The 24734-nt window shown below is 42.4% G+C and overlaps 1 protein-coding gene across 5 annotated transcripts in view; it reads left to right on the forward strand.

Moving 5' to 3' along the window:
* The first annotated feature begins 8523 nt into the window (after positions 1-8523).
* PBX1 (PBX homeobox 1) overlaps positions 8524-24734 on the forward strand; it is a 295026-nt gene continuing 278815 nt past the window's right edge. The window contains exons 1-2 of one of the 5 annotated variants that reach the window (XM_063133305.1): positions 8524-9441; positions 12997-13070. In XM_063133305.1, coding sequence (XP_062989375.1) covers positions 9251-9441; positions 12997-13070 — 265 coding nt within the window. In that variant the 5' untranslated portion in view covers positions 8524-9250. The remainder of the gene's footprint in view (positions 9442-12996; positions 13071-24734) is intronic. The other 4 variants (XM_063133297.1, XM_063133308.1, XM_063133307.1 and 1 more) reach the window with 4 other exon arrangements.

Raw genomic sequence — 24734 nt, forward strand, 5'->3', positions numbered from 1 at the left:
GAGAAGAGGCTGATGCTAGGGAAAGTGGAAGGCAAAAGGAAGAGGGGCCAACCAAGGGCAAGATGGATGGATGATATTCGGGAGGTGACAGACCTGACCTTGGGGGAGCTAGGGGTGGCGACGGCCGACAGAAAGCTCTGGCGTGGGCTGGTCCATGAAGTCATGAAGAGTCGGAAACGACTGAACGAATAAACAACAACAACAAAAGGACACAAAGGGAACCTGTGGGCCATTCAGTACTTACCACAATGGCAGTAGTGGCTTGTGAAGCGGACCATAATCCCCTGGTGCCAAAAGTTGAGTTTGTACAAATGACACAAGAAAATCCAGATGAGAAAATGTGAGAAAACTATTAACAATGGAAATGTCATCCTTTTTTATTTTATAGCACCCTACTGACCAGTGCCAACTGGTAAAGCTTTGGGAAACTGCAGCACCAAGCTGAATGCAACAATTTCCAGGAATGCAACAATCATCCATAAGTGAGGCAGGGATGTGATCACCACATCTCACTGGACTGTGACCAGGCATAGGGAGGAAGAGTCCTGTAAACACCTGATAAGAGGCAGATGAGAGTTGAATTGTCAGTTAAGGCTGGGTAGAAGTCCCTGCTTCTAACACATGCCCTGTTCTTAACCTGGGCAAGGAATGAATCATTCATGTGCATCAATTGCACTCCTACATATGAGATCAGGTGGAGCTATTACAGCAGCAAAATAATTGAGATGACCATGCACCAAACAGTTTTTTGCATGTCTATCTAGATTTTGCACAGAAAGCTCCCCTCCCACTCCTGTCTAGACATCCTCATCCTATCCAGACTCACACAGGAATGCATTAAAAATGGTTACTTGCCCAAGGTCAGGGTTTTGAACAGATGTGGGTTTGTAAGAAGAACCCAATAAAAGGACTGGTGTACTTGCCTGTACATGTATTAAAATGAGACAGCAGAATCCTCAGGTGGTTTAATTTATTTAATATAAAAACGTATATCCTATTCTTCTGGTACTCACCAACCACTTCGGACAGCTCACAGCAATAATAACAATTTTTTTTTAAAGGAAAAATAAAAGAATGATGATGATGATGATGATGATGATGATGATGATGATGATGATGAGTAGTATCCTGCCTTTTGCCCAATACTGGGCCTCAAGGTGGCTTTACAAAATTTAAAACATATACATTTTAAAACCTATGAATAGAAATATAAATAGACATCAGATAAAATTTGCCCATCGGGTAGAAAAGTGGCTGCCTAAACAAGAAGGCATTTGCCATATCAACCTGGACCAAAGAATTCTAGAAATTAAGTATGTTAAAAGAGAACACCTTCTCTTGTCCCCATCAACCACACCTGGTTGGTATTCAGAGAAGGGCTTCTCCATCAGATCTTAGTGCACAGGCAGGGTGGGATGGGAGGAGGAGGTCCCTAAGGTATCCTGCACTTAAGCCATCTTGAGCTTTAAAGGCCATCACCAAAACTTTGAACTGTGGCCAGAAACAAATTGGTAACCAGTGCAGCCCTTGCAGAATAGATGTGACAAGATCCTGTGAATGAGCACCCACCAGGATTCTTGCTATTGAATTCTGGACCAATGTAATTTCCAAGGACTCTTCAAAGGTAGTCCCAATCTAGAGCACATTGGAATAATCCAATCTATATGAAATGAAAGTTTGGTCTGACCTTGTTAGGAATGGACAGAGTGATGCACCAGCCTAAGTTGGCCAAAGGTACTTCATGGCTACTTGAGCATAGGGATGCAAAGCCAAAGTTCAGAAGCACCCCCAAACTGTGAACCTAATTGTTCAAGGGGAATCATTTGGAATTCAACCCCCATCCAAGACAGGTTGAATTCCTATTCCAGAGTATCGGTCTCCTGACCAGGAGCACTTCTGTCTTCTCTAGATTAAATCACAATTATTAGCCATCATCCAGCCCATTATGGCTTCCAGGCACTGATTTAAAACATCAAGAACTTTGCTAGTAATGCATGAAAAGGAGAAATAGAGTGGTGTGTCAACTGCATGTTGGTGACAACGCATTCCAAATCCCTGGATGATCTCTCTCTGTGGTTAAATAACAAAGGAGGGACAAGATCAAATCCTGAGGAGCACCAAGGTGTCCACTAAGCTTACCTCCTGCCCCCAAATCACCTTCTGAAACCAACTCTTGAGGAAGTCCTGGAAGATGGAACTTCCTAAGCTCATCCACACCAGATAGCCCAGAAGAATGCGGATGAGAGATCCAGCAGAACAAACAGGGACATACTCACCCTGCCTAGCTCTGAGTGTGGATTGTGTGCCAGGGTGACCAAAGCTGTCTCAGTCCCCAAACCAGATCTGAAACAAGCTTGAAATAAGTCTAGGTCAGGGTGGACAATCTTGGGGAATCTGGGGGCCACTTCCCCCAGACTGCATTCCTGTTGCCACCACACTACCAGATTCAGCAGAGCAGCAGTAGCAAAACCACCAAGCAGTTTGCTGCTGAATTTCAGTGGCAAACCACTACAGAGAGTTAAAAAGGTCAAATTCAGTCTGGTCTAGATAAGGGGTATCATCCGTATGCTGATGACACTCACCTCTATTTCTCTGTAACATCTGAATCAGGAGAGGCCATGCAAGTTCTGAACTGGTGCCTGAATGGGCTGAATGAGGGCTAACAAACCAAAGCTGAATTCTGACAAGACAGAGATCCTATGGATGGGTGGCTCCCAGATCTAGGAATTGGGTTGTTTACCTGTTCTGGATGAGGTTGCATATCCTCCAAAGGAACAGGTATGTCACTAGAGGCTCAAGTGACCTCAGTGGCAAGGAGTGCCCATTAACAGCTTTGGATGATGTGCCAGCTGCACCCATTCCTGGAAAGGGATTGCCTAGCTACTGCAATCCACTGGTACGCTCATGATTAGACTACTGTGATGTGCTTTGTGTGGGGCTGTCCTTGCATCTGGTTCAAAAGCAGCAGGTAGTAGAGAATGCAGCAGCTAGGGTGATCTATGGAGTACCTAGATATACACAAAAATATACCTGTGTTAAAAGAACTGCTCCGGTTGACCGTTCATTTATTTATTAAATTTATATACCGGCCCATAGCCGAAGCTCTCTGGGCAGTTTACAAAAGTTAAAAACAGTGGACATTAAAAAGTATACAAAATTTTAAACCATCAAAAATATAAAAACAACAGTATAAAACAGTATCCATTTTAAACAACAAAAGTTCTGGGGTCCATTAAAAAACAAACAAACTTAGCATATGTTGTTAAATGCTGTTAAATGCCTGGGAGAAGAGAAAGGTCTTGACCTGACGCCGAAAAGATAACAATGTTGGCACCAGGCGAGCCTCATCGGGGAGATCATTCCACAGTCGGGAGGCCACCACCGAGAAGGCCCTCTCCCTTGTTGCCACCCTCCGAGCTTCCCTCGGAGTAGGCACTCGGAGGAGGACCTTAGATGTTGAGTGCAGTGTACGGGTAGGTTCATGTCGGGAGAGGTGTTCTGTCAGTATTGTGGTCCCAAGCCGTGTAAGGCTTTATAGGTTAAAACCAGCACCTTGAATTGGGTTTGGAAACGTATAGACAGCCAATGAAAGCAGGCCAGAATAGATGTTATATGTTCGAACCTTCTGGGGCGGATCCGCACGTCAGCCCCAGGGCACATTTATGCGACCCCAGGGCACCCTAAAAACGATAGTCTGTACTTGCCTGTAAAAAGAAACGAGGAAGAGACGCCGCCGATGCCGCCGCCGATGCCACCCAGCTTCCTGCTCCCCGGCCGGGATGGAGAGCTGGGTGGAGAGCGGAAAAAGCTCTCTACCCCGCCTTCTTCAAAAAGAGCTCTTCGAGCCAGCCGTGGAGCAGGAAGCTGGGTGGCGGCGGCGGCGGCATCATTGGCGGCGTCTCTTCCTCGTTTCTTTTTACAGGCAAGTACAGACTATCGTTTTCGGGGTGCCCTGGGGTCGCATAAATGCGCTCTGGGGCCGACGTGCGGATCCGCCCCTGGTTCCAGTTATCAATCTGGCTGCTGCATTTTGCACAAGCTGCAGCTTCCAAACCATCTTCAAAGGCTGCCCCACGTAGAGGGCATTGCAGTAATCTAATTTGGAGGTTACCAGAACATGGATGACTGAAGCTAGGTTATCCCTATCCAGATAGGGGCGTAGCTGGACCACCAAACGGAGTTGGTAGAAGGCACTCCATGCCACCGAGGCCACCTGGGCCTGAAGTGATAGAGATGGTTCTAGGAGAACCCCCAAGCTACTACCCCCTACACTGTACTGCTTTCGTCGCCAGCTGAAGACCTTTTTATTCACTCAGTATTTTAACACTTAATTTTAACTTAAATTTAAATTTTACTGTTTTAACTCTGTATTTTAATCCTATATCAACTTTGCTGTGTGGTTTTATCCTGGTTGCGCTTTTTATACTGTATTTCGTAATTGTGTTTTAAACTGTTGGGTGTTTTACTGTGGTTTTAATTTTTGTGAACCGCCCAGAGAGCTTCGGCTATTGGGCGGTATAAAAATGTAATAAATAAAAATAAAATAAATAAATACTAACCTGCTCCTTCAGGGGGAGTGCAACCCCATCCAGAACAGGTTGAACACTCACCATCTAGCCAGAAGAACTACCCACCAGCAGCATCTCAGTCTTGTCTGGATTGAGTTTCAGTTTATTAGCCCTCATCCAGACCATTATCGCAGCCAGGCACTGGTTCAGCACATCCACAGCCTCACCTGATGAAGATGAAAAGGAGAAGTAGAACTGTGTGTCATCAGCGTACTGATGACAATGCACTCCAAAACTCTGGATGACCGCATCCAACGGTTTCATGTACATGTTAAACAGCATGGGGGACAAGATGCGGAACCCCATACTGGAGAATCCACGGGGCCGAGCAATGTTCCCCAAGCACCACCTTCTGGAGCCGACCAGCCAAGTAGGAGCAGAACCACTGCAATGTTACTGAGTTCCATTCAAGGTTTTGTTGTTGACCTCCAGAGCCCTAAACAAGTTGGGACCAGGATCCCTAGATGATCACCTCAAAAGATCTCGAGTCCTGAGATCTTTTGAGGAAACCTTACTGGTTGTTCTGTGGCCAATGGAATGTCATCAGATAGGGCTACGTAAGTGGGCCTTCAATGATCCTCTGGAACGTTCTCCCACATATGGTTCAAGAAGCAAGAAACGCACCCTAGTTCACGCAGGCTTTCCATGATCTGTGAGGAACACTGCTGCTTACTACCCTGGTTCATTGTTGTGGTATTTTTTTAATTATTTATTATTTTTACCTTATTTTTATATGATTATATTGCATTTTAAAGTGAACTGCTTAGGGATTTAATATATTAAGCAGCATATGATCTGAGATGTCACCACATACTCAAGTACCTTGCCCCCAAATGGAAAACTGGTTGGAAATTATCTAGCAGGTTGGGATCCAGAGAGAGCTTCTTAATAAAGGTTTCATAACAGCCACCTTAAGACTGGGTGGCATAATTCCTTCCTCCAAAGGCCATTTACCACTCTCTGTGCCCACTTCACCAGATTTCCCCTGGCTACCTTAATCAGCCAGGAAGGACAAGGATTAGGACACACATGGTTGATCTCATGCTATTAAGGAATGTATCCATTATAGCAGGACAAGCAGGCACCAAAGACACATCATTAGAATCTGCTGTAATCAAGAAATCCGGGTCAGAGCAAAATGTCTAGCAAAAATGTGATGGTGGTCAACTGACTGATCTTCCTCAACTTTCACAACTTGGAATAGCTCCACTGGTTTACTCTGTGCAGATGCAATGGTGACAGGAAAGTACAATTTCTTTGCCACCATCATCACCACAGCATAGGCCTTAATATTGCCTCTAGCTTCTGTCCAATCAGATTTGCCCTGAGTTTTCCCCCACCATTGTTTTACTTGTTTATTACATTTCTATTCCACCCAATAGCCAAAGCTTTCTGGATGGTTCACAACAGTTATCTAGTCCTCATCCTTATTGAATCATTGCTCTGAGCTCCCTGGAAAACTAGGGAGTCTCCCTAACTCCATCAACAGGGAGATGATGCCCAGGAGCAAATTGTGTGTTAACTACCCAGGGCATTTCTCTATCCCAGAGATTGATCAAGACTTCAATTGAATTAATTGAAGTCTTTGGGGGAAACTCCCCCAAAGTAGACAGAAAACCATTGGATCCATTTCGAATCGTACCAATTCAGACCAAAAATGCTGCTGAAATTCATAATCACCTAGTTTGGTATACAAATTTGGTCCACTTTTAATGTTTGGCTGTGTTATAAATCATCCTTTTATAAGGATGACCACCCAAGCAGTTCTCTACAATGGAATGTTAAGATTCTGTGCATGTGCATTCAATGTTCAACAGACCAGGTACAACTTATTCTCAATGAAACTCTTATTGATTTTGATGTGAAACTATGTGAATTGCAAAGCTAGCTGCTTTTGTAGTTTTTAATGTTACCATTTCACTCAATTATACTTTCATTGATTGCTATGAACTAAATGATCAGGCCACCAAAATTGGGAAGGGTTTGGAGGGAGTTAATGGAAACAGAAGTACTGCTGGACACTTCCTTAATAGTGGGTAGCAAAGCCACCAGGTATTCTTAGTTAGGGAGGTTCCTGACTCTTTGTTCTGGATCTTCTGAAGCAGTATGAGGATAATATAACCTATGCCTGCAAAAGAAAACAGACAGGACAGACTGCAGTTTTCAACTGTGATACAGTGCAAGATGCAGAGAGCTGTAAGCATTTCAAGTGCTACCTCTCTGGGAATCTTATGTGGGGCAGTGAATCTGGCTGTCTTTTGGAATTGCCTCTACTTGTGTTCAACCTGTACATTTGTAAACAAACTCAAAGACTACAAAATGTCATAGGTTTTCAGTGACCTCTTTCAAAGGAAACCAAACCTGGGCAAGCATTTCACCCCTGCAACTTCTCACTGCTTGAAGAGGGATGAGTATAACAATAATATGTGGTGCAATCCAGTTCTATTACAGTCATTAGAAGTTTGCCATTAATCTCAATAAAATGTGGATTGCACTAGAAGATTGCAAAGTGTGGCATACTTGTTCCTATGCATGTTACGTGGAAGTAAGTTCCACTGTGTTCAGTGATGCTTACTGCTCAGTAAATGCACATTGGGTTGCAGCAGTACATGCATGTATAAAATATCAAGCTATTATTATCATGATTATGATTAAGAGCAAGCAAGGGAATACTTTTATTGAAGCAAAATGTTTAAAATGCTGGAAGCACATTTTTTTGTCACAAAGGAAGGGCAGGAGGCTGGGTGTGTGTGTGTGTGTGGAATAGAAGCGGGGAAAGTGCTGCTGCGCTAGTCCTGTATTTTTTTTTTATCCAGAAATCCATATTGTTCATTTATTTTATTGTAATAATTTAAACCACATAATATATTAAAATCCCTTAGTGATTCACAATAATAGTTAAAACATCCTGACCTAGAACTGAAGCATCTATTTCTCCCCTGCACTTGCAACCTGAGGAAAATTATTATTTGACTGAAGAGGTCTTTTGCATCATTTTAAACACTGTGCAGCCTGAGCCTATAAGAAGTCAGTCTTGCTGAATTCAGTGGGAGCTACTCCCAGCTAAATGCATTTAGGATTGGAGCCACAGATGAAATGATCTGTCACTTGCACACAATTACTTGGGAGTAACCTCCATTGGGATGTGCAGTCCAATCCTATGCATGGTTACCCAACAGTAAGCTCCACTAACTTGAATAGGACTTATCCCCAACTAAGCTGTTTAAGATCACAACAACACTTTCCAGTATTCGAGGCAATAAGCCTGTGTGCACCAGTTTACTGGGGAACATGGGCGGGAGGGTGCTGTTGCACCAGGTCCTGCTTGTTCATCCCTGGCAGATGGCTGGTTGGCTACAGTGTGAACCGAGTGCTGGGCTAGATGGACCCTTGGTCTGATCCATTATCAGGCCTCTTCTGATGTTCTTATGTACGTTCTTAACACTTGCGGTCAGTGATTGAGTTCTATTCTGCTTTTGTTCAGCTCCACGTATATTTTAGGGGCCTTAGAAATAAGTGATTACCCCATTAAAGGGCATGCGCAGAACTGGGCAGCGCGACTTTCGCGTTCGGTGTATGGGCTGCCATCGCTCCGCAGCTGCCCCACGAGTTCAGGAGGAGCGCGCGCGAGCGAGCGAGCGACCGAGCGAGGGGGGGGGAGCGCGCGCGCGCCTTTCCCCTTCCAACTTCGCTGGCCTCTTTAAGAGTCGGAGCCTCCTGCGCTGCCCACCTCTGAACCCGGTGAGTGACAGGCAGCCGCCTGGGTGGGGCCTGATGATGGCGAGGAGGAGGAGGAGGGGGGGCTGTGGCTGCCGGCGGCGGCCAATCAGGGCGGCCGGGCGCCCGCTCGGCGCTCTCCTCAGCACCACCCCTCTGCTCCCCTCCTCCGCTCCCTCCCTCCCTCCTCGCTGTGCCTTTTCTGTGTCAGTTTCAGGAGTCCTGAGCGCGAGCCTGAAACAAAAGCGGGAGGCTGGGAAGGGGCTCTCCGGAGTTCGCCGAGGCGCGGAGCTGAGCGGGAGGCTGCTGCTGCCGCCTGGCTTGGCGACGGAGACGGGGAGCTGGCCCGCGCCTGCCGCCCGAGCTCAGCCTTACGCAGCGGCGCAAAGCCCCCTCTTTGGAAAGCGCTTAGCGCGCGGGGCGGGCGGGCGAGCTGGCTGGCTGGCTGGCTGGCTGCGGGAAAGTTTGCTCGGCTCTCCCCCTCTCTCCCTGCCCGCCTAGATCGAGGCGTATTTCTTGCCACAGGAGAGCTTAGAGGCGGCTTCCCGACCGCCCCCAGCGCGGCTCTGCTGGCCGCAACAAAAGCGAAAGGCAAGAAGCTGGCTGGGACAGGGGCCGGCGGGGGGGCGAGTCGTGGGGAAGCGAGCCCGATCCGGCTTCTTGCTTGATCCTGGTCAAGTGCGCCAAGGGGAAGGGTTTTTTTCTTGCCTTCTGGAGCCTCCTTGCAAGAATCCCGAGGGTGTTTCCTCTTCCCCCAACCACCCGGAAGGTTTTTGTGGGTTTTTTGCATCATCAAAGGATAATATTTAAAAAAAAAAATCCGGAGAAGAAAGAAAAGGAAGGAAGCCAAACAAGGCAGTTGGTTCCTCTTCCACAAGAAGCGCCCCCCGCCGCCGCCGCCCCCCCCCCGCAAGAGCAAGAGAAGGGGGAAAGGAAAGGGCAGCCTTCCGCGCCTAGCCTCGGCGATGGATGATCAGCCCAGGTTGATGCATTCCCACGCCGGGGTGGGGATGGCCGGGCACCCTGGCCTGTCCCAACACATGCAGGACGGAGCCGGGGGCACAGAAGGCGAGGGGGGACGGAAACAAGACATTGGGGACATTTTACAGCAGATCATGACTATCACCGATCAGAGTTTGGACGAGGCGCAGGCCAGGTGAGCCCTTCCTCCTTCTGGCGCTATGGTGGTGGTGATGAGACTTCTACGTTTCTTCCTTTCACAGCAAGATTCTGATCCAATAAACCCTTGGCTCACCGCTGTACTTTCTGTGCTGCCATAATAGGCAGGAAAGAACGCTCTGAAGAAAATAACATCCTGGCTGGATATCTTTTATATTAGTAAAATAGAATAGAATGGAATTTTTAAGTGTGTGTGTGTGTGGAGAGAGAGAGAGAGAGAGAGAGAGAGAGAGAGAGAGAGAGAGAGAGAGAGAGAGAGAATGGGGTGGGGAGGGAGAGGTTGCTGGAGAGAAATAGCCGGTGCTCTTGTGATATCCTTTTGCCAAGTTAGGCAGGGCTGAATGGCTAAGTTGGCTGGTTTGTTTGCTTTTGGAGCTGCACCTTCCCATGTGCGTTTGTGGCAGCTCCAGAGCTGAAAGGCTCAAATAGCCGCTTACATTTGTTTGGATCAAAAGACTGAAATCCTGCCATAAACCTTTGGAATATTTTAGTGTTGGCTCTAGTGTTTTAGATGTAAGATCCCCCTGCACCCACCTACTAACTGAATATAATAGGTTACTTTATCAGGAGTTAATCCCAAAAATATTTTGAGAGGCTTTAAGCTTTTTAAAATAATAATAATAGGCTAGGTGTGTATGGTGTTGGTGGCCTGATAGTTTAGAAACAGGAAAAGAGAAAACCATAAAAGCTCTTGTTTGCCCCTTTTGGAATTCTAGTTACTCCGGGTTCATTGCTACTTCAACTCCATAGCCAGTCCCAAAAAGTTAAGCGCACTTAATCCCATTGAAATCAGTGGGCTTAATTGCATTTAATACTTGTTGGATTGTAGCCCGTTTGTGCAGAAAGACCACATTTTCCATTCCTCTTGTATTGGCTGTATTGGTTAATGTTGCTAATGTATTTAGAACCATGTGTTCATTTGTGTGCATGCGTGTGAAGATACAAACAGCTTTTATTGTTATTGATAAAATAATGTAGAGTATATTAACTGAGCCTAGAGCCTAGAAAAATCCAACCACTAAATGTAGCTTTGCACATACAGATTTGCAATGCGAAATGTGCTTTTATGTAGGACGAGCATGGAATTCGTGTGTAGATTGTACAATCTGTATATATCACTAATTGTGTGCAAATGGAAATTTGACAGTCTACACAAAGTTTCTGTGTTATCCTTAGCAATTATTTTGTAATTGTTCACTTTATCATACAAGTCACCATACCAGTGTGTAGCTCACCAAACTAAATTTCTGGAGTGGGGGAGTGTTTTTTCAGTTAACATTGTTAGACTTATTTTGAAACTAGTGTATTTAAGATTATATTTTTCATTTGGATGAAACACCATGTGTTCATTTTAAAACTGGTGCTTCTTAAAAAGAATCAAGCAGAAAATAGAATCTGATCACTAATGCACGCTGGACTCTGCATAACGCACTGTCGGCATAAATTTACAAAACCATTACCAAAAGTTGAAAATGTGAAGGCATGGATTTACAGAAGAGAAGAAGGGGAAATGGCAAAAGAAAAAAAGTTTGCCTAATGTCCATTAGGATTTTATTACGTGAAGAAAAGCTTTTAGCATTTTACCTGCATTTTGTGACTTACAGTTTTCACGGGCATTTCTATTATCCGCTAGAGTAGACTATGCTGGAGTCTATGTGACACTGGGAAACTACACACCTCAGTAGCTTTGAAACAATTAACTTTCATAGGAATAGTGTTGAATTCAAAAGGCTGTTTAACAGTTTAGTTCTCTACATGTCTACACAGAAGTAAGTCCCACTGAGTTCCATGGGATTTGCCCCTAGGTAACAGTGGATAGGAATGGAGCCTTAAAAACCTAGTGTGTGGTTAGACTGAGAAATGCCACTTTCATAAAATACTTTCCCTAAAACACTTGGACTTGATGAAGGCTAGCTCCTGTTGGATGATGCTTCCCAGTATTGCTAGAAGACCAAGCAGAGGGAAGATTCTGCCTCTGAAAGTTTAAGAGTTTGTTTGATGAAATGTTTTTTTTCCTGTGTGAAGACACTATTCAGTCTACAAAATAAATTAAAAATCAATACAAATGTAAGGATGCTTTATATAGGCAGTTACTCTTTACACACTCCTTTAGTTGCAGTGCTAACACTTGGGTGTGTGTGGGGGGGGTGTTTAGCAGTTGGGCTTTTTACAAGGAAAAAATCATGTGCATTTCAGCCTTTTCTATTATATTCAATCACATACATTTTTATAAAGGATTTTAGAGATGTCAAAGTGAGGCTGTGCTGATATGGCTGCAATTCCTCACTTTTCATCTTGTACTCATTTTTATATTTGGCCAGAGATATTTTGGAGGCAGAAATAGAGTTTGTGTGTGAATACCAGATGCTCACAGAGGCAGCCCAACTGTGAGGCAAGGACAGGCAGTCACCTCAGGCAGTGGATTTTGGGTGCCATTAAGGTCAGCAGTGTGGGAGGCTGACAGATTTGACACACAGTGCACAACCTAATGGGATGTTCTCCTGCACAAACCCTATTGAAATGATTGGGAGCTGTCCAAAGTCTTCATGAACCTTGTAAAGGAGACCTTCCTAATGGGGTGTGATCCATGTTAATCAGTGGAATGAGGAGTTTTGTTAAATTTTCTGCCTGAGGCATCAAAATGTTAATAGCCCCATGACATACAGTTTTAGTTGAAAAACACATTCTTCAACGGATGCCTGATGAGGTTAGAACTTGAACACATATCAAGAAATCTTCACAAAATGATTGCTTACCTAAGAAATAATATTAAAAAAAAGTTTGATTGTTTATTTGCTTGATCAGTTTCTTGCGCACACTCGAGGGAAGAAACAAACAACTCCACCCCCTTTCTGGCACCTTTAAGAAAGCTGGGAGGGGGCAGGGAGGAGGCAAGTCCTATGTAAATTCTAGCTGGTTGACTATAAAATAGCAAGATATGTTTGTCATTCTTTTTCATGTTTCTGTTTTTCATAAAGCACTCTGATTTTAACACCTTCAAGTAAGCAATCAGGGTAATAACGGCATAAAAATCAACCCCGCCTACCCATTAAATGTGTGATTTTCCCTAGCAGTGCATCTCTGCATTTCTATACTCCTTAAGTCAAGAGCTGAAATTCTATATGTCGGCTTTTTTTATTGAAGGGCTTTTCAATGAATTGGAATACATGGATGAGTGGGAGAGAGGAAAACCGAAGTTCTTTACATGGTTGAATAAGATCATCATTAGACTTATGAATGGTTTATACATACTCCTAGCATTGACCTAGCTTGGTCGGCAAGAATGGTTTGTGAATGCTGCTAAAATACTGCTGTCAAACAGTTCCCTACACTGGTGTTGTTTGCATTGCCATGTGCTAGGCAATCACCAAACTGGTGTCCTAATCAATATAAAACTGTAAACTGTTTTTCACTTGTGCATAATTTTCAGTAATGGGTTAAGCTTTATTATTTTTCTTGCCTAAAGCATCCCATATATTCTCTTGCAGTTCTGCGGCATATGCTAAATATAATCCTTTTGGTTTCCTTGCAGAAAGCATGCTTTAAACTGTCACAGAATGAAACCAGCACTTTTTAATGTCTTGTGTGAAATCAAAGAAAAAACCGGTAAGAAGAAATTCTAATTTTCTTACATTTCCCACCTCTTTTTCATGTGTTTCTCAAAGACTGAGTTAATTTCATTATTATATTTAAAGGAAAAGGAAGCAATTGCTTTATGCTTTCAGCATTACATTGTCCTAATGTATAAATGCCTAAATGGCACAATGAAATATTTGTCATTTGCCTGTGTGTATGTGTGGGTGTGTAATGCAGGCCATGTTCCTTTTAATGTACTGTGCCTTATTACTGTTTTAAATATTACATTAATTTAAAAGAATCCGGAAACGGGTTTTTATCATTATAATTTAAAAAAACTTTTAAAATGGTTTTTATGTTTTTACTATGGTTTTCAAAACCATTATAAAATGCAGAGTTTCTACTTGGAAAACACTTTGAAAATCCTTCACTTGGCATACACTGAGCCATGCAAACACTTTCAAATATATGTATGTATATTGGAGAGCTGCCTGCTAGATTGTTGGCTGTTTTAGGGTCCTGGTGCCCTATATCAAATGGGGTTTCTTGGTTCCAAAGGTGCTAATGACATCAGAATACTCATTCTGTGTTTCCCACCTCACAGGCCTCCTGCCATGCGCTAATACACTTATAAAATGTCTCAGGGGGGCATTTAAAATTTAGAAGCAACAATTAAAAATAGCTGTCATCAATCAAGGGTGATCTTAAGCAGCAGATGCTCTGAGAAGAGTGTTCAGTGACATCCGGCACTTATTTATTTCAATTTCCAAATGTTTTTTTTCTTTCAATCCCGGCTTATGCTTCAGTAGCTTATGTTTAGTTTACAGGAAAAGGCAGTAGCGTAGGCCATTGCCGAGTTTGAGCTAGTGAGTCAGATGCTCAGTTGTAGTGCATTGCAAACTATCTACCATTTTCCACACACCCTCTTTCCTCTTTTCCTTTTCCAACAAGGATGTAACAGTCAGTAATTCACATCTCAATCATATAAGTAAGGGGTATGACATGAATGCAAGTGACAACAAATATGATTGCAAACCCACTTGATATACATTGAAAAGTGATGCATGAAAGGGGAGTCTGGCTTTCAGAAAACCTGAAGCTCTGTGCCTTTAAGTCCTGTGTGAATATGCTTCATCGTGTGAACAGCTGAGTGAAATGGGATTATTTGACTCCAGCAATCTATATGCGATGACTAAGGAGGTCCTTTGTTAAATCTTGTTTGTGCAGCTTGTAACCTAGACAAAGCACCTAGCATTGGCATTCAAGCCTCTAAAGCCCTTAAGGCTGCAGAGCTGAATGCTGACCTTCTTTAGAAGCCATTCATTATGTGTCTCCTATAATATAAAGTAAAGGGGTCTCTACGGTCTTCCTATAATGTGATGTAATATGTAAGTGTAATAATAAGAACATCTGGATGTTCTCAGGTTTTATATTTTGTTTCTGTTCTTCCCTCCACATCCCCCTCCCAAATCAAAACCTCACCTTGTTTTCTATTTTCAAACTCTGTTTTATTTAATTTATTGGGATTTTTTTGTCTCTTGTGTGGAACAGTCTTTAATTGATTTCTGCCCTGATTTGAAATGGAAGTGGTTATGAAGTTGTAGCAGATAGTTAGTGAAAATAGAACCTCTTTGGGGGAAAACGGTACCTCACCTGCAGTCTAATATTTGGAGAGGCTGGAATTTGGACTCATCCTACCAATTGGCAAATTCCACTAGTATTATTAGCACGGTCAGTGAGCAGCTTGTTCAGCACTGAGGGTCATGTTAGAAATATCGTCAGCTGGAGGGGTTCGACTAATTTGCATATTATTTGCATGTCACTGGTATAACCTCAATATCATTTAAACACAGCAGAATCGCTACTATAGTTGATATGCATCTTACACTTATTCTGAGACTTTTTTTTCCTTGCAGTGGAGAAAACTTGAATGGGTTATTTCAAAATAGTGAGAAGCTATTACTCTTGGGGAATCTTACATGGTGAAAAATGCCTGTTTCTGATACTTTTGCATTTTTGCCATTTTTTCAGTATCTGTGAAATGGGACCGGGAAGCTTGGTGAGGGGGGAAATCTTTAATTTTCAGGATTATAAGAATGCTGTACAGACATATTGGAGGGAAGGGGTGCAGACTGATTGTAGATTGTAATTACTCACCTGTGTGCTTCCCCAGTGGGCTGACTGAGAGGCTGCATATAAAAAGCAAGAGCATATTATATTTTTGTTTTCATTTATGCTCATTGTTGTACTGTAGACGTGTGTGTTTTAAATGGGCTTATTCTCACCACCCATATGCATACAAACATGTATACACACACCTGTTTCAAAGCACTAAGAGTTAAGGTAGGATTTACTGTGTTCTTTAGCACTTTGGACATATTCTCAGGAATATTCTAGGCTGATGCTTTATTTAAATGCAGGATCTATTCTACCTAGTCACTTAATTAAAAGTATACCTTCTCCTGAATTCCAGTTGATTGACATGTACCTGGACACTTTTTAAATTTTAATTTATTAAAATTATTTGCTGCATGGAATTATAATTCCTTCTCAATTGCTGTTCCTGTTATGCATTACCATTTATATTTTGAATCCAAACTGTTGGGTTAAATATGTGAATCTGATTTATTTGGGGACAAAAAATCCATAAATTGCTGTTCAGAAAGGAACATGCAGTACAAAAGAGTAGAGCAATAAAACTGATTCCATCAGAACCTTCTTCTGACAAAAAATGAAAGGAGAATCAAATGCAGATCAAAATTTCACTCTGCTGAAATGGTTTGAGGCTTGTGGTTTGTGTGTATGTCCATCTCTTCGCAGCCCTAGTGTGCCAGTGTTCTGAAATGGGCATTCACTTTTCCACTATTTGATTTGACTCCAGGGCCTGCTGGAGACTTTACCACCATCCTTTGCAACAGTGCGGCTAATATTTCACAGTGGTAACATTGCTGGAACAAACCCAAAGTGTCTATAAAGTTTTAAGAAAAAGGGGTCATCTTTACTGGCCAAGGAGTTTCCCTTGTCAGTTGATGTCTCAATTTATTTTAAGGGATTCATGGATACTTTTAATGTAAGTGTGGGTGTTGGTTTATAACACTGTGTTTGAGTTGTTTGAAATTTGAATATATTTTAAAAATGATGAATGGGAAGACTTAATTGTGATGTATTTGGAGGAGAGCAAATTTTATTTACAGATATTTCATCTCACATCTTGTTTATTTGGATTGAACATAAATTTCTTGGATGGACAGGGAATTGTGATTAATTGACTATTTAGTATTTTACTATCAAATAGACAAAATCAATCTGATAGTTTTCACAATTATTTGAATTTTAACACAGATGTTGCTTTGGAGCACGATATTTGTGCGTGATATGCTTTAAAGTGAAGTGATCTTGTTCAAATGGCCAGCAAATTTTTTTATTAGTAGGAAGGAGAGCTGGTGTCCTCTGACAGCAAATTGGTAAATATCTGTGCCTTTCAGCAGGAACTTTGTCTTTCAAGTAGAGAAAAAGCTGTCAAACACAGGATCGTTCGCCTTCATTTCTTATAGCGAGCACTTCCTACGACTCAGTATTGCTGTGTGTGTGTGTTTAAAATCTGTCTAAAACTTCAATTAGAATTGAATTGCTGCAGTGCAAAGCTATATTAGTCAAATGAAAACAAATGTAAAGTTTTGAAATTTGAGGTGTTAAGTTTTGGATTTAGAACTTCAAGAGCTCTGAGATAAACTTGAGTTTTGAAATCCTGAATATATTTACAAATCTGCTGACCCTTTTTTGAATGGGGGGTTTGGGACACCCTCCTCCAAAATCACTTAATTAATTTCTGCTCCAGTTTGAATAGTTCATTTGTATGAAATGTATGCAAGTTTCCAGTATTAAAATACTCTTTTCTACTACAGTACAGTAAAATGGGCAAATATAATGTATATAGGCAGCACTAACCAACTCTTTAACGTAAGGAATAATTTATGTTTTCAGATCTTAGTACATATTAATACCTTTATATCTGCTACAAAACTGAGATTATTGGATGAGGAGGGGCTCTGCCAGTTCTTTAATTCCTTCTTTCCCCCCTTTTTTTCTCTTAGCACCCTATCTTATAATGTCATTCATATTTTTATTTAAAAACCTCAGAATGATTTCCTCCTCTTGTTATTTCTGTCTCTCACTTAAAAACAATAATTACATTTTAAGTTGTTTTTAAAAATATTTTGCCTAGATATTGTGTAGGGAAGGGAACCAAATGCTTCCTGGGTGCACTCTCTCTCTCTTTCTCTCTGTAATGACCAATCTTGGTCCTGGCATATTTTTGAACTTTGGTGGCATTTATGCTATGTTTAAATATTGTGGTGACCAACTAGCTGAAGTTAAGCATCAAAGTCTTACTATATTTCCATGGGAACTGTGGAAACAATTCTGTTCACAGCAAGGACTTGCACTGTTGTAGCCTAAAAAAGTAATTAGGGATTCTCTGTGTTAGGAGCTGTACGTATCTGTACCTCTAACCTTTTTTGATTACAGCTTTCTTTAAAAAGTCTGACAGCTGAACATGTAGGATAGGGCATATTGACAACTGTAATGGAGCAGCATCTAAAACCATAAAGTTAATCTGGCTGCAGAGAAATATTTGATGAAAATGTTTGGGATCAGAGTGCCTAATCTTTGCCCTTCTAGGCCTGGTTTCATTCATGGTTCCAAGGTTTGCCAAGTAGAACCTGATTAAATAAGTCAGGGCTTGGCCTTATCATAAAGCAACTTAAAAGAGTCACCTCAGGCAGCAAATTCCAGATTTCCTTCCTCCAACCCATATCTGTGCCATTAAAAATATACTGAAAGGGGCTGTGTGTGTCATTTTGTACTTCAACTGCAAAAATGTCCATCACTGAAATTAGCTAACACAGAAACAAAGTAAGTGAAGATGAGAAGTCCAAATACAGTTCGTATGAAAATGGGAATTGGTAGGCATACTACTCTAAGTGTCTTCCTTGTTGAAGGTGCATTATGCAGTCTTAAAGGAGAGGACTTTCTCAGTGGTCGCGCCAGGCTTAGAATGCCCTCCGTAAAGAGCTAGCCTGGCACCACTTCATAGTCTTTTTGGTGCCAGGTTAAGACATTTTTATTTAGCCAGGCTTCTTAATTTGTATAATCCCTGTCTGCCTTGTAATTTTTATCTATTGTATTGTATTGCATTAAGTTTTAAATAAGTTATTGTTGTCATTGTTGTACACCATCCTGGAATCTGGTTTGATGAAAGGTGATATAAGGTAAAATAAAATAAAAAGGTTTAATTAAACTGTAAATTCCACTGGACCGGAAACTCTTGTTTTTGTTTCCATTTGGAAATAGAAAAACGATAGAGTGAGTGATAAACTTTGAATTAGTGGCAATGAGTGACAGCGGCAATGCGTGATAGCAGCATCTATTGATTATCCAATCCAAAATTTGGCTTCAGCATAATCTCTGGACAATTTACGTGTGTGTGTGTGTGTGTATTCGCTGAGTACATGCACAACCAAATTTGCATTGTGAGAGTGTAGCTTCAGAATATTCAGACTGAGTTATGAAGGGTTTATGTGATTGCTCATGGAGAGCACCACTTCAGCTTCTAACCACATCCATATTACCATTCTACAAAGAGGAGTTGGAGGAACAGTAAGTATGGATTGAGTTGAGACTTGTGTTTGTGGGAAAACAGTTGCACAATTGCGTCAGAGGCACTTTAAATTCATGTATGCTTGGTCTTCAGTTAGGGTGACAAGTGAAAAGGAGGACAGGGCTCCTGTATCTTTAACAGTTGCATAGAAAGGGGCATTTCAGCAGGTGTCATTTGTATATATGCAGAACCTGGTGAAATTCCCTCTTCATCACAACAGTTAAAGCGGCAGGAGCCCTGCCCTCTTGACCAGATGCAAAAGATGGCAGAGCTTCTGCAGCTTTAACTGTTGTGATGAAGAGGGAATTTCACCACGTGCTGCATGCATACAAATAACAACTTTTGAAATTCCCTTTCCTATGCAACTGTTAAAGATACAGGAGCCCTGTCCTCCTTTTCATATGGTCATCCTACTTCAATTCCACTGCTACTGTTGAGTTCTGTGAACCAGTAGTAAATTGCACAAATGATTCTTCATGAGATTTGGCTCCTGTTCCTCCTCTCCCTGTGGCAGGTGCTTCTGAAGGGTAAGTAAGCCTGCTTACTTTATTTGGAGCTGACCTCTCAGGAGGGAGGAAAGGTCAGTTCCTGTCTGTAAGGTATCACAGTGAAGATACCAAACACACAGATACCATCCACTTGTTCTTTGTTCAGATGGCATTTGTTCTGCTTGTATCATTGACTCTGAAGTGCCATTGAAAAGACTTTGGGAAGGAAAGAGCTCCCTCTCTCTCTCTTTTTTAAACAGGACTTTATCCAGTCCTGATGCTGAGTAAACTTGAAAGGAACAACGATGGTTCAGGAATTCTTACCTTGGCTAACCCTCGCTGCCTCCCACTCCTTGGTTTCTCAAAGGAATTGAATCAATGAGATACGACTTCTTGTCTAAATAGCAGCTACCACAATGTGATAAGAGCCTTCCATCTGAACAGTAGCTCTCTCTCTCTCTCTCTTTCCCTGTATTAGGCCTGACTGGTTTAATACTTTGCTGGGCATTGGGTTGGGAGGGAGAGTTTGGCATGCTGGTCAAAAGAGCCAAAAGGTGTATGTTAGCACCCTATGAAGTACTTTTGCAATTAACTCATGGACTGGGGTCAGATGTCATGATAACCTACAATGGCTAAATAAGCCACAATGGTTTATTTATCATCTATTTTTTTAACCCTCAGTGGTTTATTTGGCCAAAATAACCCATTCTGATAACCCACAATCTCCAGTGGGATTTATTTAACTCATCATGGGTTATCATGTTGTCTGACACTCACTGGCTGCATTCGGAAAATACATCAGAATCATAGAATAGTAGAGTTGGAAGGTGCCTATAAGGCCATCGAATCCAACCCCCTGTTCAATGCAGGAATCCACCTTAAAGCATCCCTGACAGACGGCTGTCCAGCTGCCTCTTGAATGACTCTAGTGTGGGAGAGCTCAGGACCTCCCTAGGTAATTGGTTCCATTGTCGTATTGCTCTTAACAGTCAGGAAGTTTTTCCTGATGTTCAACTTACAGGAATCTGGCTTCCTGTAAGAGATCTTGGCCCTCCTCCGTGTGATAACCTTTCAAGTATTTGAAGTGTGCTATCATGTCTCCCCTGAGCCTTCTCTTCTCCAGGTTAAATATGCGCAGTTCTTTCAGTCTCTCCTCAGAGGGCTTTGTTTCCAGACCCCTGATCATTCTAGTTACCCTCCTCTGAACACACTCCAGCTTGTCTGCATCCTTCTTGAAGTGAGGTACCCAGACCTGGACACAGTACTCAAGATGAGGCCTAACCAGTGCCGAATGGAGGGGAACCAGTACCTCATGCAACTTGGATGCTATATTTCTATTAATGCATCCCAAAATAGCATTTGCTGGTTCTGCGTCCACATCACACTGTTGGCTCCTATTCAGTTTGTGATCTACAACAATTCCAACATCCTTCTCACTTGTAGTATTGCTGAGCCAAGTTTCCTCCATCTTGTAACTGTGCATTTGGTTTCTTTTTCTTAGGTGTAGAACTTGGCATTTCATTCTGTTGTTTTCAGCCTAGCCTATTTCACTCTAGCCTATTAAGATCACTTTGAAGTTTGTTTCTGTCTTCCAGGGTATTATTTATTTATTGATTGATTGATTACATTTTTATACTGCCCAATCCCAAGCTCTCTGGGCGGTTCACAAAAATTAAAACCATAATAAAACAACCAACAGTTTAAAAACACAAATACAAAATACAGTATAAAAAGCACAACCAGGATAAAACCTAGCTATCCCACCCAATTTTGTGTCATCTGCAAATTTGATAAGCATTCCCTGCACCTCCTCGTCCAAATCATTAATAAAAAGGTTGAAGAGCGCTGGGCCTAGGACTGAGCTCTGTGGTACCTTGCACGTTACCTCCCTCCAGTTTGACTAGGTACCATTGATAAGCACTCTTCGAGTCCGATTCTGTAGCCAACTGTGGATCCACCTAATAGTTGTTCCATCTAGCCCACTTTTAGCTAGTTTGTTAATCAGAATGTCATGGAGCTCTTTGTCAAAAGCTTTGCTGAAGTCAAGATATATTATTTCCACAGCATTCCCACAGTCCACAAGAGAGGTTGCCCATTCAAAAAATAAGATCAGATTAGTCTGATAGGAATCACTACATTGTTTTCAAGGTGCTTACAAATTGACTTCTTTATAAACTGCTCCAAATTTTCCCCATGGATTGATGTCAGGCTAACCAGTCTGTAGTTTCCAGATTCCTCCATTTTGACCTTTTTGAAAGTAGGGACAACATTGGCCCTCCTCCAGTCATCCAGCACTTCACCCGTTTTCCATGTTTTCGCAAAGATAATAGACAGTGGTTCTGAAACTTCTTCTGCCAGCTCCTTTATTACTCTAGGATGCAGTTCATCAGGTCCTGGAGATTTGAACTGGTTCAAAGAAATTAGTTGTTCCTTGACCATTTGTTTATCAATCTCAAGCTGCAATCCTTCCCCTTCAGCTTGTACTTCACTTTTTCCAGGGGGGTCATAGATCCGTTTTTGGGAGAAGACTGAGCCAATAGTCAGTGGTGGGTTAATAGTCAACTCCAGGGTTGATTATCAAGGGGGTACTGTGGCGTTACACCCCACAAGTCAATTCCAAATGTATTGTCTGCAGTTTGTAAGTCTGTGGTTTTTAGAATGTTGGCCTGAGTGGGCGGAGTTAGAATGTCTTGGGAGTGGGGAGGAGTGATATATAAGGGAATGACTGAGGGGATTGAAAAACTTTTCGGGGGGACTTGTTAGGTACTCTTAGAGTCTGTAGTGCTCTCTGTGTTTATGGTACTGCTAAGCAGGTCTGGGAAATTTGAGAGTCAGTGTAGTGAGTGGTGTCTTTAGTGTGGTGTGCACGTAGTGGATGTATATCAATCAATACTGATAATAAAGAAAGTTCAAGAGTGATTGCATGAGAAAAAGGAAAGCGCGTATGTGAATGAGTGACAGGATTGTATGAAAGGTTTCAAAAAGGTTTTTAACTGTTGTTATTTGAAACAAAGCTTGTGAACTTTTAAAAATAAATTTTGATTGTTTTGTTTTTAAACTACCACAAAAATCCCACGTGTCTGTTTGGCATTTATCATCTTAAGTTTACACATATAACACCCACTCTGACAATCATTCACCTGAGCAGATATAACTCACAGCGCATTATTATATATATTAAAATCCTTCTCCATTTTAACCCCTTTCTCCTCATAGTTTGGAGGAAGGTGGTTTTTATCCCTTGCCTCAGGCGTATCAAGTGGTGGTGCTTGGCTTGAGCAGGGAGTAGCCTCGGCCGGGTCTGTTGTTCAGAGCCCGTGTCGTGGCAGGTACTCCCACATGACATGATTATAATCAATGCTGGAGTGGATTAATCCTAGCGCCGTGTTAACTATTATTCAACTGTGTGATTGACACATCCCCCGCCCTCTCACCACTCCAGTCCTCCTGCTGGTATCCTATCAGCTATTGCAAGTTCTGCTGGCTGGACTAGAGGAGCAACTCCCACTTTGGTTGCTCTTGCTAGAGGACTCTGTAGGCAGCTGAAATAGTCAACTCAACCGGGTGAAATAGTCCACGGAGCCCGACAGACAACACACTAACTAACGGTTGTGTGACTAGTTAACTCTGCAGAGCGTTGGTTTTCTCCATTGGTTAGTCAACTGCGGGGTGGTTTTAGCCTGACAGATGACACAATAACCAATGGTTGACTATCAACTAACAGTTGACTGCTTAAACCACTGTTGGTTATTGCATTGTCCGAATGCAGCCACTGTGGGTTATTTTGGTCACCTAGAGAGTTGTGCAGCCAGAGGAATCAAAACCACTGTTGCTGTGCTTCTTGCTGGCTTTAGCACTTAGGAACACGTTAAAGTGACTAAGCCAACAGTGTCTATGGGGGGAAATGCGCAATTTTGCTAATGGGAACAAGTAAAAGTAATTAAGCCGGCAATGTCTGTGGGAGGAAATGTGCAATTTTGCTTTAGTGCTATAGCGCTTTAGTGTATTGGGAACAAGTTAAAGAGACTAAGCCAGCAGTCTATGGGGGCAAATGCACAATTTTGCTATCTGGAACAAGTGAAAGCAACTAAGCCAGCAATGTCTATTTGGTGCATCTGGGATCTTTGCTCGTTTCAGAATAATCACATAGGGCTTTTGATAATAGATCAGGTGCCTCCTACCAAAGGAAGCCCAGATTTTAGAGCATTGTTGGGGTGTTGCTGGAATGTTGTCAGTGGATGAAAGCGCCACTGCTGGGGAGGGAGGACTGCAGCGCAACAGGGGGCCGGAGGATGACTCGGAGCAGCTTAATAAACTATTCACAGTAGTTTATTAGTCAGTTCGTGTGGTGGGGCATTGTGATTTATTTTTTAAAAAAGCTACCATGAGTAGTTTATTAAACCAGCCAGGCTTAAAGTGACGCCCAAATGCAGCCATGGTATTAATAAGAATGAACTTCTCAGACATTGTCTGTGAGTCTCCCAAGTATTGCTGGTTCAAGATCTGGGGGAAAGTCAAGTCCAGAGCCCACAGATTTTGTCTCTGCTTACTAGCGAGCTTTATTTCTTTGTTGTTGTGGTCCCTCTCTTGCCTGAGTTCTCTCTGGTTGTGTTTGGACAGCACAACAGTCAATGGTGGGTTAATACTCAACTCTAGGGTTGATTGCCGAGGGGGTACTCCCCACACAACATGTTCCTACACAACTGTGGAGTGGTTGGGGCTGGTGTTGAGTGGATTAATAGTCAACCCGGCATTTGACTGACACAGTCCCTGCCTCTCTCCCCGTCCTCCCTCAGTCCTCCCGGTGCTGTCCCAGCAACCTCTGCGAGTTGTGCCAGCTGTAGCAGAGCAGCCGGTGCGGTTTTGGCCACTCTTGCCCAGGAACACTGTAGCAAGCCAAGATAGTCAACTTAATCCTGCAAAATATTCTATTGAGCTCAACAGACAACACACTAACCAACGGTTGTGCAGAGAGTCAACTCTGCAGAGCATTCGTTATCTCTGTTGGTTATTTTGAGGAAATAGTCAACTGTGGAGTAGTTTTTGCCCAACAGACAACACAGACAACTGTTGACTATTTAACCAACAGTTGACTACTTAAACCACCATTGATTATTGTGTTGTCCAAATGCAGCCTCTGGTGGAGGAGCTTGATCTTATTTATTTATTGTATTTACAGTATTTATATACTGCTCCCCAATGAAAATTTCGGAGCAGTGTATAAGATAACATAAAATAAAAGCATAATAAAACACTTTAAAATAGATTTTAAAAGAAGCAAAATGTACAGTGAACTGTGGCTGGTCATTAAGGAAAGGCTTCCTGGAATGACGTTTTCAGGAGGCGCCGAAAGGAATACAAAGTTGGCGCCTCCCTGACCTCCAGAGTCAGGGAATTCCATAGGAGGGGGACTACCACGTAAAAGTTTCATTTTACATGAGACTTTTCTAGAAGGCAAAAACATCTTTACTCCTTCCCACTGTTTCTGCCTGCTCCTCTCCCAGACATTCTCTGTGATTCACTGAAAACTAGGCAGAACGGTGTTTC

Source organism: Elgaria multicarinata, chromosome 1 (genome assembly GCF_023053635.1).
Source record: "Elgaria multicarinata webbii isolate HBS135686 ecotype San Diego chromosome 1, rElgMul1.1.pri, whole genome shotgun sequence".
Classification (NCBI taxonomy): domain Eukaryota; kingdom Metazoa; phylum Chordata; class Lepidosauria; order Squamata; family Anguidae; genus Elgaria; species Elgaria multicarinata.